This window comes from Gymnogyps californianus, chromosome Z, assembly GCF_018139145.2.
Source record: "Gymnogyps californianus isolate 813 chromosome Z, ASM1813914v2, whole genome shotgun sequence".
NCBI classification, from domain to species: Eukaryota; Metazoa; Chordata; class Aves; order Accipitriformes; family Cathartidae; genus Gymnogyps; species Gymnogyps californianus.
Genome location: NC_059500.1, coordinates 23,197,593 through 23,215,167, shown reverse-complemented (window position 1 = coordinate 23,215,167; position 17,575 = coordinate 23,197,593). Strand labels below are relative to the sequence as shown.

Sequence of the window (17,575 nt, the reverse complement as noted above, 5' to 3'; positions counted from 1 at the left end):
TTTATTGTCCGGCGTGCAGTCATCGCAACGAAGTCATCCTGCGGGTTGTTTTTTTAATATAATTTATTAAAAAAAAACCCAAAACAAACACCTTCGGAAGTACAGAGGTTGTTGGCGCGGGTGGCCGGAGCGCCCCGCGGCCCCGCCGCCCGCCGGGATGCGCCGGTGGAGGCCGGTTCACCGAGCGCTCTGCTGCCTTCCTGCGTGCCTTTGCGGCGGGGCTGCCCCGCACCCAGGGCCTGAGCCGGGCCCGGTGCTTTGTGAGGGGAAAGGGGGAAAAAAAAAAGAAGAATAAAAGAAAAAAACGAGCAGTCCTGGCTGTGGGGAGTATTTGTATAGGCGTTCGTGGGTGACGGTCCTCTCCGTGACCTGGCGGCCGCCGCGGGGCCCTCGGGGGGGGGGAGGGGTGTTGCCTGGCACCGCGCCCGGGGGGTTGGCGGCGCTGACACTCTCCTCCGCGCCTCGCCGGGCAAACCCGCGTCCGGAGCCGGGCTGCGGGGTAGCGTCCCCGCCGGCTGAGCGCGCTGCCGCCGGGCAGCGCCGCACCGGTACCGGAACTGGGGCCACCGCGGGGACCGCTTTCGGCGGCGCACGCCGGGGGTGGCGGAGCGACGGGCGGGCTGGCCGGAAGCGGGAGGGGGGACGCTTCCTGCGAACGGACGGCGGGCGCGTGGGGGAAGGATGGCGCGTGAGGGCGGCGGGCTGTTCGCCGGCTTCCGCGTGCTCGGCCGTTTCAGCGGCCACGTCCCGCACGTCCTGCGCTACCACGGCCGCCACCGCGAGTTCTACCTGGCCACCGCCGTCGGGCGCAGCGTCCACACCTATAACGTGAGTACGCGGCCCCCCGGCCCCCGCTCCTTCCCCCGCCGGGCGGCCGGGCCGCCTCGCCGCTGGCCGGCTTTGGGCCTTGGGGAGGCCGGGGCCGCGCGGGGCGACCCGTCCGGGCGCGGGGCAGGCGGGGCCCGCCGCCTTTCCTCCCCCTCCACCCCGCCACGGGCTCCCTATCATGAGGCGGGAGCGCGTGAGGAGGGCCGCGGCGCCCCGGTAGCAGGCCTCGGCGGCAGGCGGGGCTGCTCGCCGGCGGGTGGCTGGGAGGAAGGGAGGCTGCTGGTTAAGCAGGCCAGGACGGGCTTGTTTAGCCGTGTGGGCAGCCCTGGCGGGTGCAGCACGGCCCATCCATCGGGCAGAGGAGCGCCCGGCTGCCGAAGCTTTTGCTTCGTTGCTAGATAAACCAAAGCTCACTTGCTGTTTGGATAGCTGCGGTTTAGTGTTTGAGGGCTACACTTTTGGGGGACAATCCATTAGATCGTATTAAAACTTCTCCTGTATGGAAACAGATGAGCGTAATTCAGTTCTGCAAGATGGAAGCCTGTGGTATCACCTCACTTCTTGCTGTACGGTAAAGGTATTTTGAGTGTGTAGAAACAGTAGCAAAACAGAACTGAATCGAGTTATTACAGTGAACAGCAGAGTGCAGATGGCATAGGCCTTCCTGTGCCTTTGTGGTAGTCTTTTAGTGTTCGCTCCTGTGAGTCTTCTGCGCAGACTTTGAACTAAAATAGTAATGGTCATCACTGGGCAAAGATGGCTGTAACTGAAGTAAATTCTATGTGAACAGAGATAAAATAATAACATAGTGTGATTGTAGTGGAAATAAAGTAGAAGCAGAGACAATGTGAAAACAAATTTGCCTAGGCTCTGCAAGGTGTCTAAACATGTGCTTATCCCGTGCATGAGGGTAAAATATATCAAGAAGCAGAACTTACTGTTCCTGAATGGTTGTCTTTTGGCAAATATATTGTCCAGTTCCTTTTGACCTGCTGTCTGTGGGTTTTCCTGTAGATACTGTTGTAAACTAAGATAATAAAATTGTTTAGGTTGGAAAGACCTTTAAGATCATCGAGTCCAGCCATTACCCTAACACTGCCAAGTAATTTTTCTGTCTTGTGAGGCATGCAAATTCTTTCTCTCATCTAGGTTGGGTCCTAGAATTTTGAATTTCTGTTTATAGCAAATTCATTGCAACCAATCACTAAAAATGCCTTTTTGATGTTTTTGTTGCAGGTGAAGAAGCTTGGTATTGTTGCTGTGAGTAAGTATGCGCAGATTGTTCATTCCTGGGTTGTTTTTTTTTTTAACGCATCTGACATCTGCACTTGATTGTCAACTCAAAAATGGAAAATTAAATGTATGTACTAATATTTACACTGAAATATGTTGAAAGGAGTCTCAGAAATGTCGGATACCAATTTCAAAATAAGACTGCTGTTGCAACTGTGACTTAGTTCTCTTAGGGATATACCTTGTAAACCTCCTCTCCTTGTCATCGTCTTCTTCCAAGAGCATCCCTAGGCCTTAGGGAGTGAGCAGTGAATAAAGCTGTTAATTCCAGATCCCTTTTTTTCATGTTTTTGTGGTTACTAGAAGGCTGTGTTATAGGAGGAAAATAATTACAGGAACGCAACAGGTGTGGATGGGACTAAAAGTCTTCAGGGAGTGTTAAAAATTGGCTGGACTGTTGGATACAAAGGATATGAATCGATGGCTTGACATCCAGTTGGCACTTGCTAACAAAGCATAGCACCCTAGATGTCAAGAGCAGAGCCCATGTTGTTCAGCACCTTCACCAACAGCCTGGGTGATGAGGCGGCGTGTACTCTTAGTAAAAATATGCAGATGATACTATGTTAGGACAAGTGGCTGACAGCCAGAATGGCAGAGCTTCAGTCCAGGGAGGTGTTGCGAAACTCTAGGCCTGGGCCAACAGAAACCTTGCCAAGTTCAGCAAGGGCAAGTGCAGAATCCTGCACCTGGGACAGAACAAGCCAGGAACTGACTGGCTGCGTGGCATCGTGCTGAAGAGGAGCTGGGGCTGTGCTGGTGCCAGGTTGAACGTGGACCAACAATGCAGTAACTGTGAATAAGGCAAGCCATGTACTGAGCTACGTTAGGAACGCAGCCAGCAGATATGGGAAGGCTTTTGTTCTCCTGGCAGAGCTGAATTTGTGGTGGTAATGGTAGACAGAGTAACAAGGTGCAACAGCCACAGATTGCAGGTTGAGAGGGTCACAGTGGAGGTTAGGAAAAATGGCCCTGATTAACAGGGAGCTGTAGTACAGTGTAGAGCTTGAGCGACCTCCTTGCCCAGAAGTTTTCAACACTCAGCTGGGCACAGCTGCGGTTAACCCAATCTAGTACTGGTGATAATCCAGCTTTGGGACGGGCTGCGTGGGAGCTTGAACTAGATGATTTCCAAAGGTCCCTTCCAACCAACATTTAGATGATTCAGTGAGATGCACGCTGTCTTGAAGAGTAGGGTTTTTACTTCTGTATACCACAAAGTTTTTATGCAGACCTCATAGAGCAAAATATTTTTCATTAATGGAGCGCCTATAAACTTGAGAATAAATAACTGTCACACCACTGGGACTAGATTTAGAAGCTCAGCATGAGTAGTTACAACTGTAAACACATTAATGTAATTTCTGTTTTCAGCTTACAAAATCGTAAAAATGTTGCATATTCTGTGAAGTCCTTTTCAGTGGGCTACATCTTCTTACAGACATAATCACTTAAGCTTTTTGAGAAACTGAGATGTTTACATACAAAATTGTGATTGAAAAAATAAACTATGTGCCTCTCTGTGCAGTGTTGTTGGTTTATTGATGTTATGTGGTTGGTGCTCTGAACTTATTAGTTGGCATGTGCCTAAAACCGTCTTGGCCTAAGCAGACTTGCATACAGCTCATGTGGAGTACCAGGTATCTGTAACCTGATTGTAGGCCTAAGTCACTTCAGAGGCACTATGGGAAGATGTCTAATGTGTTCAAAAAAATGAAACCTCTCAAAGTGCAACCTTTTTTATTTTCTTGGTTTAGTTCTTCCCACTGAAGCTGTGCCGCAGTACAGCAAAGGGTACAGGATTCTTTGTATCTGATAATAATTTGTGATACAAGGCAATGTTGTGGGGAAGGCTGCTGTGTGATCATGTAAGTTTGTGTCATAGGTGCACTCTCACAGTGGCTGATTTTTGATCCGGTATTTCTCTGTACAATTGTTAAGCACTGTGATTTGCATTTTTATATTTCCCTAGATTGATGGTATTTTTCCCTGGAGTATTTTTTTCAGTTTTCTACCATTTGGGACCACACCAGCAGCTTCTCAATGTGGTCTGGAGCTTTGACTCTTTTACCATTTGAGCTAGTAAAGTAGCAGATCACAATAGTAGATAAGTTTTCTGAACCAGTCACAAGATGAGGAGTGAGTTGTATTCTTAGAGCAGTAAATTCCCGGTGTCTTTAGCAGTAATCGGGAATCGGGTGCAGGATTGGGTCACTAGCTTCCAGGTCTGCAGAATGGCTTAACCTAATAGGCATTGCTAATGCTGAGACTTTGATTTATCATCTGTATTTCCAGTCCAGTGGGCTGTGGGGCTCTGACAGTCCGCAGAAGTGTTATGTTGGGATAACTTCTTCATAAGCCCTCACAAAGCTAACGTGTGCCTTTACTTACAGTGATAATGCAGTAATTTATTATTAAGTGTTTTTCAAAAGAACCACTTTGTGATCTATCAATCTCATGTTACTTTTGTTGTTGTTACTGGTGTGATGTTATTTATGGTAGTATCTGCATTCAACAGGAGAGCTTTCCTGGTGGGCCACCATGCTAAATAAATACACTGTCAGGCTTTCTCTTTTCTTACGAACCTGAAACTTGTTGAACTTTTCTTCTGTTTTATTAACAGGTAATGCTTTGCCACAAGACATTACATGTTTGGCAGCAGACCGCATGTTGATATTTGCTTCATACGACAATATTCTCCATGCTTTTGCCAGGAACAAAGAGGTTTTAATTAGTTTACTTATTGTGTAGTACTACAAAACCGTTGTGTGGTGTTTGTGTTTTCAAGACAGTTCATTTTCTACAAACGTCTATTTCCATAGATTTTTAGTACCTTCAATTTTAGGGAAACAAAAACTGTAGAAGGAGGAATAAAAAGCTTAAAATGGGAGAATAAGAGCAAATTCTGTAATGGCTGACCTGCGTTTTATCTATTAGTTATAATAGTTAAGTAGTTACTTAAAGATAGAAAATAAATTGTTAATTCACATCCATTAATGAATTAAAATTAAACTAAATAATTAAAAATATTTAGTTAAAATATTTTTGCCAACAGTTTTAAGTATCAGAGAAAATTACCTATCTTCCACTTAAAGTTGTGTGGCCTTTCCATGTATTTTATTTAAACTTGTTGCTGACCTGTGTTAGCTGTCCTCAAGTATTATGTTAACATGATATGCTACCTGAACAGCTTATATTGAAAACATTTCTATTTTGAAATTACAGGTGGTTCATACCTACGAAGGTCACAAGGCAAGGATACACCTTCTGCAGCCTTTTGGTGATCATGTCATCTCTGTGGATGTTGATAATGTTCTTATTGTTTGGAATATACAGTCAGAAGGTGAGAGACACTTTATTTTTGTTACTACTTTGTAGCATAGTGTTGCTAAACATTCAGTAATTTTAAAAAAGGGTTTTTTTAAATGCGCATGTTCAGAATGTTCAGAAGTAGTTTATTCTTAAAAAAGAAAAAAATCCTTAAATGGTAGTGCTATTTAAACAGTATTCTGAAGTCCTAATCCTGCAATAATTTTTCATGAATGGATCCTGCACCACATGCAGAGACCCAGTAAGGTTCCATATAGGTGTAAAGAGATACGCTTATACAGAAATTGCATTTTAGTGTTCCATTTTCTGGTAAAGGCTGTGGTACAGCAGCTTTGGCACTATCTCTGAAATCCTGTAGTTCCTTGATATTTACTGGTCTGGGTAAGACTGTATTCTTACGAATAGTCTTTTGATTGTGTCGGCATCTTCTCATGCCATTGTGCAGTGCCTTATGAAGTCCTGCTTCAGTGCCCTGGATCTTTTTTAGAAAGAATTCTCATTGGTGTGACCAATGGCATTCCCTGGATGCTGGGTCTTGAAAGTGGCTGCAGACAGGCTTTAGAGATTTGAAGTTGCTATAACAAACAGAAGGCGTGCTAATCAGATGAGGTGTTTTGCTCAGGCAGGAGCAGGAATGCTTCGGAAAGATATGAATCACTAGTTGTGCCAGCATTGTTGTGCTAGGTAGGCTTATAGGGAAAAAATATACCTTCAAGCCAACAGATGTTATAAAGTAAACAAGTTTAGCCTCTTGTGTTATGCATTAGCTAATCCTTTAATGCACTAATTATGAGATTTGTACAGAGTAAACATCAGTTCTGCCTTTACGTTTGCCAAGGGATGATGAGCCTGCAGATTTGTAGGGATAGCCACACTAACATTGTTTCTTACTTTTTTGCAGAGGAGTATCTTCAAGTGGATTTTGATAAAGCCACTTTTGCAGTTTCTGCAGTTCTGCATCCCAGCACCTATTTGAATAAAATTCTTCTTGGGAGTGAACAAGGGAGCTTGCAGCTATGGAATATAAGATCCAAGTAAGATTCTTAATAACTTGGATATACCTCATGCTCCAAGTAGTTTCATATGCAACAAATAATACTTTTAAAAGTACAGTAGGTTTTGAACATGGAATCTTTTACTGAGTCCTTTGGCACGCGTTTTCAGTTGGTCTGTCTCCAGGAACAAAGAATGCTGCTGCTCCCTGAATACCGATGCCTTTCAAGTTGCATGTTGTTTACTCTCCCTGCAAAATGCCAGGGATTATTCAGGAATTTTTTTCTTTAAATTACTTTTTAAATTCTTGGAATCGCATAGCTTTCCCATGAAAATAATTAAAATAATAGTAAATGCATGTTCAGGCCTTCTGCCTCCCGTCTTCCAAGCTTAATTCTTTGGTTGTTGTGGGTCCAAGGAAGTTCAGGCAGGTGGCGTGGAGGTAATTATTAGGATTTGATCCATATACTCAAATAAGAGATGTGTAGACGTGTAGTTGGCTCTGAGCGTGTCCCAGTAGTGCACCATCCATAATGGCAGTATTTCATGCCTACCACAATCATCTGCTTTTCTAACTCGTGAAAGTTATGGCTACAGTGAACTTCCCTGCATGTTAATATACATACTGCAAATAGGTGTTAACTCAGCTTGCATAGTTCAGTGTTTTATTCTCATAACTACTATATACTTTCAGTGATATCACTACTAACTTTTTTGTTTCATATTCTAATGTTTTGGAGATGCCATATATGCTATATAAATCAGGAAATAAGTATAACCTAAAAATAGAGAACAGTAAATGCCTCTACTTACAGTATTCTTATGTCTCTTCAACGCCTGTCACAGCATCTGAGATGCAATACATCCTAGATGACAAAAAGTCTTCCTTGGATGGCTTAGTTTCTCTTCTAATTGTGTAAAAACTTACGGGACTGTTACTGCTCTTCTAGCAATGTTGCTGGGTTAAGCAATTTCTATTTTTGACTGTTTGTTCCCTACATAGATTATTTTGTAGATAGGTATAGGCACAATTAGACAAAAAAATAGATTGGAAGAACTGAGGGGAAAGTTCGGTGGTCTCTGGCAAGAAAGGAAGGTGAGAGGTGGTAACACATGGCTGTTAGCAGTCTTTTAAGAACGACAACCTATATCTGTGGTGATGGAATAGTTTTTTAATCATGTCTGTTCTTAAATACTGTCTTCATAATTTCACCCTTAACAAGTACCGCATGACTGCCTTGTCGGTGAACAGTCCTGCTGCACATTTTGGCTGTTACCATTTCTGAAAGAAACAAGATGGGCTGTGCTTGTAATATGCATTAGTGTCTTCATTTAGGGAAGTTACTCTGCAAATGAAGGATTTGTGTTTATTAGAAGTTGGACCAAGACTGGCTTTTTATGTTGATGTTAAGAATTCTGAAGAGGTGTGTTCAGAGCAGAAATGCATGGGGAGCAACTAGCATAGAAGGGGTCTTCCTCCTTATTCATGTTATGTAATTATGTCACCTTTGAGGTATTAATGCATGACACTAACTTCAATAAAAATGAACCATAAGTTTCATTCTTAACCTTACTTATTAGTATCACAGGGTTTTTTCCCTTTTAATTGATTTATAAGGACAGAAAGCTGATGTACATTTCTGTGTAAGTGCATATAGAGCATCTATTTTCTTGTGGAAAATCCCCAAGGGTTAATTGATTTATGGTTTTTGTTTGTTTGTTTTCCAGCAAACTCTTGTACTCATTTCCAGGATGGCACTTAGCGGTCACAACTCTTGAACAAGTTAGTATTTTTGGTATCTTATTGTCTCACATAACTGGTCAAGGATAGCAGGCAAAATAGGGTTGTTTAAAATTACAGCAATAAAGATGACATATTTTCTCAGGTAATTTTAATAACCCTCTTGTGAGCATTTTAGACGTTGAAGAGAGGAAGACTTGAAGGCTTATTATCTGCCCTTCCTCTAGTCCAAGTTCTGTTGCATTTAGCATCTTAGCTGTATTGTGTTCATCGCATCTGTAGTCTTTATTCACTGAATTATGTGATGAGTTCACAGAAACTGTTTGCAAGATGTATGTGTATTGTGTAACTTCTGTTACACTGGTAGCTTTTTGCTAAATTTATTTTGCTTTGGAGGTTAATAAAATGTAGATTTTGCTGATTCAAGAGAAGATTTTGTAATTGTTTTTGTTGTATTTTTGTAGATAGAAAAATTAATTAAAACTTATTGGTAGCATTGATGACAGCTTTGAAAATGGTCTGCAGTTGTCCTGGATAAAACTTGTAAATATGGGGGTGTGTGGCAGGGTGTATAATGGTCTACCAGAACTACTGAAAACTTAAAAGTTGGGTGTTTTTCAAAGGAGTTCCGGCTTCTGGAAACAGAACTGTTTTATCCAATGGAGACTAAGCGCAAAATCTTGCCTCTCGCATTTTTTGTTTAGATTTATCAGATGTTCAGTCGTGCGTTAAGGTAATGTAGACAGAAGATCTCACGCGAGATGCCTCATTTGTTTCTTTGCTATTTGTCCTGGAATTAGATACATTGTCTTGTACATGTTAGTATTAGTAGTGTAGCAACAAGCTTTTCCTTTTTCATTTCAGTTGCTGTTCACTTTTTCTTGCAGGCTCCAGCAGTGGATGTTGTTGCAGTCGGTCTTGTATCTGGTCATATCATTGTACATAATATTAAGTTTGATGAAACTCTGATGAAATTTCAACAAGACTGGGGTCCCATCACAGCAATATCTTTTCGTACAGGTAAGTCTTAGCATTTTTAGTGAAAATATGTATAAAATCACTAAAACTAAGTGAAAGGTAGGAAAATATGTTTTGATAAAGCATTTCAGAATCGAAATTTGGGCTGAGAGTTTTAGTTTTCGAAGGCTGCAGATAATCTAAAAAAGTTACCAATAGGTAAGGGAGATCACGCATCTTCAGTATACTGGCTGTTTTATAGCATTTTCTTGTGTACTGACTCAGTGCACAGGAAGTGTGACACACAGTACTCCTTTTTCAAAGAAAAGTAAGACAGTTTGTTTACAATGTGCCAAGAGCTAACACAGTACACAGTTACAGAGTTAGTGCAGAGTGATCAGTAACTGTAAGTTAGTATCCAAACCTACTTCTCAGTAGTGTCTTCCCCCTCCAAAACAAAGAATGTTAATAGTTGGGTGATTGCTGAATGGATGTTACTGGGGAACACTGTTTATATTCACAGCTTTTTTTTTTTTTGTCTAACGAGCATGTACTAATTAGTAAAGCTAGTTACTTTAATGTTGATCTTGCCTACAGAGCTGTTGATACTGAATCTGATCTCTCATTTGAGTAGACAAACTTGTAAATCTTAACAGAATATAGATTGATGCGGACCCTGTTGGGGAAGAATGCTACTGGAGAGGCTTGTGGAAAGACTTGTGAAAAGTGGAAAGAGTGCCTTTTTGTGTCGGCCATTTAACTCAAAATGTTACTAAAGTTACCGTTGCCTGCTTGAATGTGTGGCTTTCAGATGTTCTCTAATATCTCTCTCTTCCTGTCTTTATAGTTAGGAAATTTAGTGTAAATATAACCTGGTTGTTTTGAACGCATGTAGTCATTTTAGTCTTTGAGTAAAGTGCTCTTCATTTAAATTAAAATGAACTTGGCAAATTTCCATATCTGCGAAGCTTTACTGAAAAAGAAAACCCTAGGCCTGTCTCGTTTAGTTATCTATGATGTGTGTAATTGCAAATTGGAAACTGGCTTTGTCTTTTGTTGGAGCAAAAAGATGAGTTACCAATTATGCAGGATATTTGGTGGAATTTTATCTTGATATGGTAAGTTAAAACTTACTTGAATATTTGTAGCATGATTTTAGAAGTTACTATGATGTGTTTATCTCCTTAATGTTAGACAGGATAGAGCAAATAGAACAAAATCAGAAATTCTGTGAATTGAGGTTTTAATTATTGCTTAGAGTGATTGAATAAACATGTAATCAACTTCTGGAATTTATTTTTGCAAGCTGTTGAGCCAAAAACTTAAGAGGATTTATAAAAAGGACTGATAACTTCTAGAGTGGTGATACAGTAGCTCTCACATCCTGAAGTGTGAAGGCTAATAAGTTTGGGGAAGAATCTGGGCTATAGAGTAACTTTTGAAAATGGTCAGGTACAATATCTCTTGTGCTTTCAAGCAAAACCTCTAGCATTGGCTGCTGGATTTAGATCTATTTGTTGTTACTCGATATGAAAAAAATCCTCGTTTTATTATCAGTGAACTTTATTTCTTTTCTGTTTGAAATACTGGAATATTTCAGTTAAAACATATCTTATTTTTAGAATCAGCTTGAGAATTTTTTTTTCTAGTGATTGTAGCCTTTTCTTGCATCAGTTTTAAGATGTGAGAAGTCAGTAAGGATGAGCTGAATGATAATAAGCAAACCTTTTGAACTTTTCTTCTGAGCAGATGGACACCCAGTAATGGCAGCTGGTAGCCCAATTGGACACATTGCTTTGTGGGATCTAGAAGAGAAGAAACTAATGTGTCAGATGCAAGATGCCCATTCCACAGCAATAGCTGGCATGTCATTTGTCCCTGGAGAGCCACTTCTTATTACTAATGGTGCTGATAACGCTATACGGGTAAGTTACAATAGCTGCTGCTATCTGCTGTTATTTTTTTCTATTGTAGTCCTCCAAAGTGTGTTTAGTTTGGATTGAAGTACCAGTTCTCAAATGAAACAAATACGACAAAACTCAAGTTACTGAAGTTGCTGGCTCTTAGTTGATCTGTAGTGGGGCAGTTTAAGGATTTGCTACCATGATGTCATTGCTTCATTTATTGCTTCATGATAGCCTTGAAGAAAAAAGCTTTGGATCCACTTTTCCAGAACCACACTTTGTATCCTGGTGCCCTATCTTAAATCTTGATCTATTTTTGTAATGTTCTGGGTCGTGAGCAGTTGCTGTTGATAAAAGTCCCTTGTGCTGCATGTCCTCTGATGCCATTAGCCTTTGGTGGAGGGGCAGAACGAACAGTGGGAAATGATCAGCTGCAATGGTGGAAACTTCCAGAGTTTAGGATCAAGGATGAAAGCCAGTGTGTGAAGTTGGCTGCACCAGCTCCCAGCTAAGCCTGTTCCACTGCCAAGAGGTGTAATTAATGATAGGGCAGTATTTGTCAGCTTCGTTTTTCTGCTTTTTTGGGGGAGGCAGGTGTGGATTTTTGATGGACCTGGTGGTACAGGACGTGTATTGAGAAGCCGAATGGGACATAGTGCACCACCAACAAAAATCAGATACCATGGGCAAAACGGAGAGCAAATTCTTAGTGCAGGTATGAATTGTCATTCTTATTCTTCCCTCTGATTTCCTGCTGTGAGAAAAAAACATGCAGAGCTAAGTATCTTTGTTTTATTAATACAATAGATTCTATTTCATGTGTTACGTCTGTGTATTTATGAAGCAGTAAGTGTGGACAGTATCATTTATTACTGCATCAAAGTGACAGTTTCCCTAGAGGAATGTGTATCAGCAGGTAGGCTGAAAAGTACTTACAAGCAGAAAAGCTTAGGAGTTGCTTTTGTCATTTGTGTTTATATGTTTGATGAATAAAAATTGTTTCATTGTCTCCTAAGGAACTATCAGCTGGTCAAAATGAAAACCTGTAACAACTAGGGAGATTCTCTTGGGACAGGAAAAAAATGAGCAACATAATGCATTTAGTAACTTAGAGGAGCCACTCCACTTTTCGCACTAGTTTGAGCAAGCTTTGTGGGTTGCAACGTCTTTGTAATTTATTACAGCTCAGTTGTGTCTGTAGTATATATTCCCAAGGTTGCTTGTTACCAAGATGTTAATCTAAAAGTGTAAAAATGCGTAAGTGACTACCCTTCCTTAGAAACTAACATATTTAAAAATCTATAAATAGACACCTTCGGAAATGAAGTACTAGATCAGACTGGTTTGTGTCCCAGAACACTTCAGTAATGGAATAATAGAGACTCTTCACCAAATCTTTAATTACTCTGAAGTAATGAAATTGTCTGCATGGGTGACGTTTGAAAACATTACACTACATTTTGATGAACGTTACACGTAATATGGCACAGCAATACACTGTGCTAAAATCTCTTGCTGGTCATCCAAGTAGTAACTTGGATTCAGGTAACTAGTTACTTGACAGTAACTCAGCTCACACCAGATGAACCACAGTAACAATGAAGAGTTGCTTAACAAATCCTTACATTTGCTTTTGCAGTTTACTGCTTTGTTAACTGTACTGAAACATACGGAGAGGGCCTGGGGCAACCACTAAAGTGAAAAGGGTCTCAAGCTTTGAGACCTCATGTATCTGCAGTGTAAGGAGACTGACTCTCTACATACCTTTCTGAACCAGTGGTAAAACTTTGTGCAGTAGAAATGAAGTAGCAGTGCCGTGGGGTGCCTTTCAAGTGCTACTGGTTTCCTTAGAACAGGCATCTCCACGAATTAACTTTGTAAAATTTCGTCAATGTCACTGGCTTTCATCCTGCTTAACATTTCTCTCAGTTCCCAGTATATACATCCTGCCTTACTTCTGTATCATAGCAGCAAGGAAAGGTTGCTTGAGTACTATAATTGTTCCATTGTCTTTCAGATTCTTTAAGTTCACTTTGACTAATTTTCTGTTTCATTACTTGTTTGGCCTAGTAAAAATGTTTTATGACTCTTCTGATTTTTAAAAATCATGTCAATGTCTTTGAAATTGCACAACACATGTAAAATTATTTTCTGTTAGTTTCTGGTTCTGCCTTGTCTGTGTCTCCCCACAAAGTGGACCTGTTTGCTAGTTTCAAATTTGAGCCTTCTGTACCTCTATTAATTTAAATTAAATTCTTATCAGTCTGTGAACATTGGTCACTCGGTAGAGCAGGGAAGTCCCATTAGTGTCCTGGTTTACAGGAAGGATGGACAACTCGGCTTTTACCATTTTTGTTTGGGTTAGCCTACTGGCTAACCTAGGTGTAGTTCTTAACCAGCCACAGCATGTGTTGGCTAGACAAAGGATAGAGAGAGGAATATTGTAGTTGGTGAGGGAGTATATGGGGTCATGGGAAAGCTTTGGAAGTATTTTGGAGGTATTTGGAGGAAGTAAGGTTTATATAAGGTTTATTTAAGGTTTTAATCATAGAAAGCTGGGAACAGCTAGATATTGTGGTGGAGAAAGGAAGGGGGACAGAGGAATTGAATATGGAGAAGTAGTCCATAAAAGAGGTGTCATTCTGATCATGTGTGGGGCAAAGTAGTAGGAATGGGATATAGGCCATAGAAAATTAGGCCTCATTAGTTCTGCTGCTTATAGTGTACCTGGATTTTTTTCTTGGACCAGAGTTTTTAGTAAATACTTTATTATGGTGTTTGAGGTTTCTTAGTGCTTATCTTCTGCTTTTGTTGCTCACATAGCTTATGAGTAAACAGAAAGTTGATTTTTGCCCTTCACTGCTCTCTGCTAATATTTTGTCAGGTCAAGACGGAACATTGCAGTCTTTTTCAACAGTGCATGAAAAGTTCAATAAAAGTTTAGGACGTGGTAAGTATTTCAGTGAAAGTACAAATATTGGTGAAAAAGACCTGAAAAGTATTTATGTAAACAGGAGCTAAAACATTAGGTAGGCCTTATTTTCACTTTAACTGTTGCATGAAAACTATTCACCTCAGTTGTTCTGCAAACTCAGTCCTTTGTGATACGTATAAAGTGTACTCTCAGATTTGTTTGTACTTAAGAAAAGTAATTTCTGTAGCTGGCAGTGTATGTTATTTCACTGTGGGAAACATTGGACATGATTTTTGTATTAAAAATGTGTAAAGCATTAACTGACATTTCAGCATGCATAATTACAACTTTTTACCTCATTCCCCTTCTATTCAATTGCCTAAATTACTAGTTAATTTATATTTCCTGACTTTGGTTCCTTTGATATAGTGTAGAGTTTAATTTAAAAAATACATCTTCCACACGATGCCATGGTTAAGGGATGTTTTCTTGTACAGTTCAGAGAGCAAGGCTCAGAAAGACTAAAATAATTCTTAAGTATATATATATTGATATATATTGATATATATGTATGTAGATAGATTTCAATAGACAGATGTAGATTAATTGATTATATATATCCTTTGGGCATAAATTTGAAATTCCTGACTCTGGTTATTGAAAGGGCTAGGTGTTATATATTGCTTTATATAGTCATGTCTGTATGACCATGGTTTTAGCTGTGATGGGGGGACCTCTGCCTCAGGATGTCAGCACAAGATCCTGGAACAAATGTGTTGAGTAGTACATCTGTGAATGTAATAGGCTAGTGATTTGCTCAGCATCACATGAATTTTGACAGGAACTCTATTAATGTTGTTAGCTCTTCAAACCCTAGGTAACAGCAATCCTGTGTTAATGTAAGCCAAATTTTTCTAAGTTCAATAGGAACTTTACATTTAGTAAACAATCCTTTTTAAACCATTATTCTCAGATCTAACCATGAGATTGAAACACTTAACTTCTTTTTTTAAGGTTCGATTAACAAAAAGAAATCGAAAAAGAAAGGTCTTAAGCTTGATACAATGGCACTTCCACCAATTACAGTCTTTGCTTCAGGTAAGTAGTCTTTGAGATACCTTACAGAGCTTATCATGTCTTCATTTTGTCTTTTAACTCTCAAGACACTACTGTTTTGAAAGCCCATGCTGTATCAAGATGAGATTATTGAGATTCTGTGGCCCTTCATGAGCTGTTTAGTGACAGTTTAAAATGACATTTTACTTGGTAAATTTTTCTGTTATTTCAAAAAAGAGCATTTTATTTCAAACGTCTTTATGTTTAACTGGCTCTTGGCTTGAAGATCTCCAGCATGGGAGCCAGAATCTTCTAGGGTACGTATTATTTCCAAGCTGGAGAACCAGCAATTAGGGGGGATGAAGATCTTTGTCAGCTGAGGAAATCTTAGTTATAGTGGTTGATTTTGATTCCCTCGTTCCTTTATTTGAGTCACTTTTCAAAGTCAAATTTCAATTACTCTGTTCATTTGTAATTCAGTATGCCAATCGTGAACCTAACTTTTTGAAGCAGAATTGTGATTATCTTTGCTTCATCAAAGTGTGTTTCTTTAAATTAGTGACCTCCTCTTCAGACTTGGAAGTCTGTTTTGTCTTAAGTGTAGCTATTCTTTTGTCTTCCAAGAATGGTTGATTGTTTCATATGTTGAAAGGTTTGGATTTACAATTTTGTGTAGCTGTTTGACTGCATATGGTATTTATATTTGCAGACTTCAATGATACAGACTATCTGAACATACTTGTTGCAAATATGTGTGTGTGTGTGTGTGTATATATATATATATATGCACTTTTGAAGTTAAGAATGGACCTGCCTGATTGATTTAAGGTAGCGGAACTACTTTAAATGTGTTTAGAGACATAAGAAAATGTTTATTTAAGTACATTTTAATTAGAGTTCTTTCTTTTTTGCTATATTGTCTCTGTTTGGGCAAGTGAACCCGTTTGTATGTGGTTGTTTTATTCTTTGAAGTTCTAGAAATACCCAATTTCAAGCTCTCAATTTTTTTAGTGTATGAATTCCAGGGAAAAAAGCAAACTTACTCATTATTTAGATCCCCATATACCCTATTTGACTACAAAGTTTGGATACTGAGCTTTAGAGGAACAATTTTCCTGCAAATGCAGAAAAGTCTTTTGCTATATGAAGCAGACTTAGCTCTTAAATCCTGCTTTAAATTGTTAATCTAGTGGCTTGCTGCTTCAGCAGCTGAAGAAACAGTTAAGAGACTCGGCTGCAAATGTGTACAGATTGAGCAGTTTAAACTATTTTAAGTTTAAATATGCTTTTCAAACCACATAGACTCAAATACAAAGACATGAAACTTACCAAAAAAATGCTTGTGGTTTTGTTAGCATTTTAGTTACACTAGCATATGCACTAGCAAATGGTTTGCCAGGTGGTTTTTCTGAATGGTAGCCTTGTGATTGTCCAACAGGAACACTAAATATGAACTGTTCTGCCTAAAAGTATTTCAAAGTACTCTTTCTTATGATATCGGAAGAGCTTATTTGACTTTAGAATGATTGTTTGTAAAAGGAGTATGTGTTACATTGCAGAAGTGGCACATCAGAGTGACTGGGATAGTATTGTTGCCTGCCATCAAGGGTATATAACCTGTACAACCTGGAACTATCAGAAAACTTCCATGGGAGCTCATAAACTGAGGCCAGAAGAATTCAGCAAACACAAACCTATTGATATATATGCAACAGTAAGTTTATTTAGGATAATGTTTCTTAAGCATTACAGTATATGCTGTTTTGGTTTCTATTTGTACAGAAGCAATATTTAGAATGAAAAAGCACTCTCTAGACATGTTTTAGTTGCTTTGCAAAGTGCTTTCTGCCAGCTCAGTGTGTCCTACTAGCTGTTTTGTAATGAATATGGTCTTAAGAAAAATGCTGCATATGCATTTTTTTCCTTAAACATCTAGGTTAAGTGCAGATACTATTTTCTGATTCAGATAGGTGGTTGGTGTTTACCTTTAGTCTGTCATAGTGATGTAGAGTTGACTATATGCCTGTGATGATAAACCTGCTCTGTGATTGCAAATTGCTGAAGATACTTTTTTTTGGCAATACGGAAAAATGTATTTCCAAATTGCAGGCGGGATATTTCCTCTGAAATGCGTTACAACTTGAGCTGGACACAATGAAAGTCAAACACTCAATGAAAGAGATGAATGTTTACTGAGGCTTACGAGCTTGCAAGACAAGTAGTTACTATGGCATACTTCATGTGCTAGGCATTCATACTAATACTGTATCATGTGATAAATTGTTTTTCTGACCTTATGCTTAGTACTTAAGTGGTAGACAAGATCAGTTCAGTTGTAAATACCTGGTTTTCTTTTAAATACTAGATTCTTTGGACTGTGTCTTTCCAAAAGCATCTAGACCATTGTTTCTTTGTTTCTTACTATTTAAACTCTCTGTGAACTTAACCTATTTTGGGGTGCCATTGGCAATACGGGCATTGAAAGAGGCCTGCAGTCGGCATGCTTGGACTTTACCTTAGGGATTGAATTTGTGGATGTCTTGATTTATATAGGTTAGT

At 39.7% G+C, this 17,575-nt stretch overlaps 1 protein-coding gene across 1 annotated transcript in view; it reads left to right on the top strand.

The window, feature by feature from the left end:
- Positions 1–681: 681 nt before the first annotated feature.
- WDR36 (WD repeat domain 36) overlaps positions 682–17,575 on the top strand; it is a 34,596-nt gene continuing 17,702 nt past the window's right edge. The window contains exons 1-12 of the mRNA XM_050913290.1: positions 682–828; positions 2,065–2,092; positions 4,745–4,845; positions 5,347–5,464; positions 6,353–6,485; positions 8,173–8,227; positions 9,073–9,205; positions 10,892–11,067; positions 11,641–11,761; positions 13,931–13,996; positions 14,975–15,058; positions 16,576–16,730. Of these exons, the coding sequence (XP_050769247.1) occupies positions 682–828; positions 2,065–2,092; positions 4,745–4,845; positions 5,347–5,464; positions 6,353–6,485; positions 8,173–8,227; positions 9,073–9,205; positions 10,892–11,067; positions 11,641–11,761; positions 13,931–13,996; positions 14,975–15,058; positions 16,576–16,730 (1,317 nt within the window). The remainder of the gene's footprint in view (positions 829–2,064; positions 2,093–4,744; positions 4,846–5,346; positions 5,465–6,352; positions 6,486–8,172; positions 8,228–9,072; positions 9,206–10,891; positions 11,068–11,640; positions 11,762–13,930; positions 13,997–14,974; positions 15,059–16,575; positions 16,731–17,575) is intronic.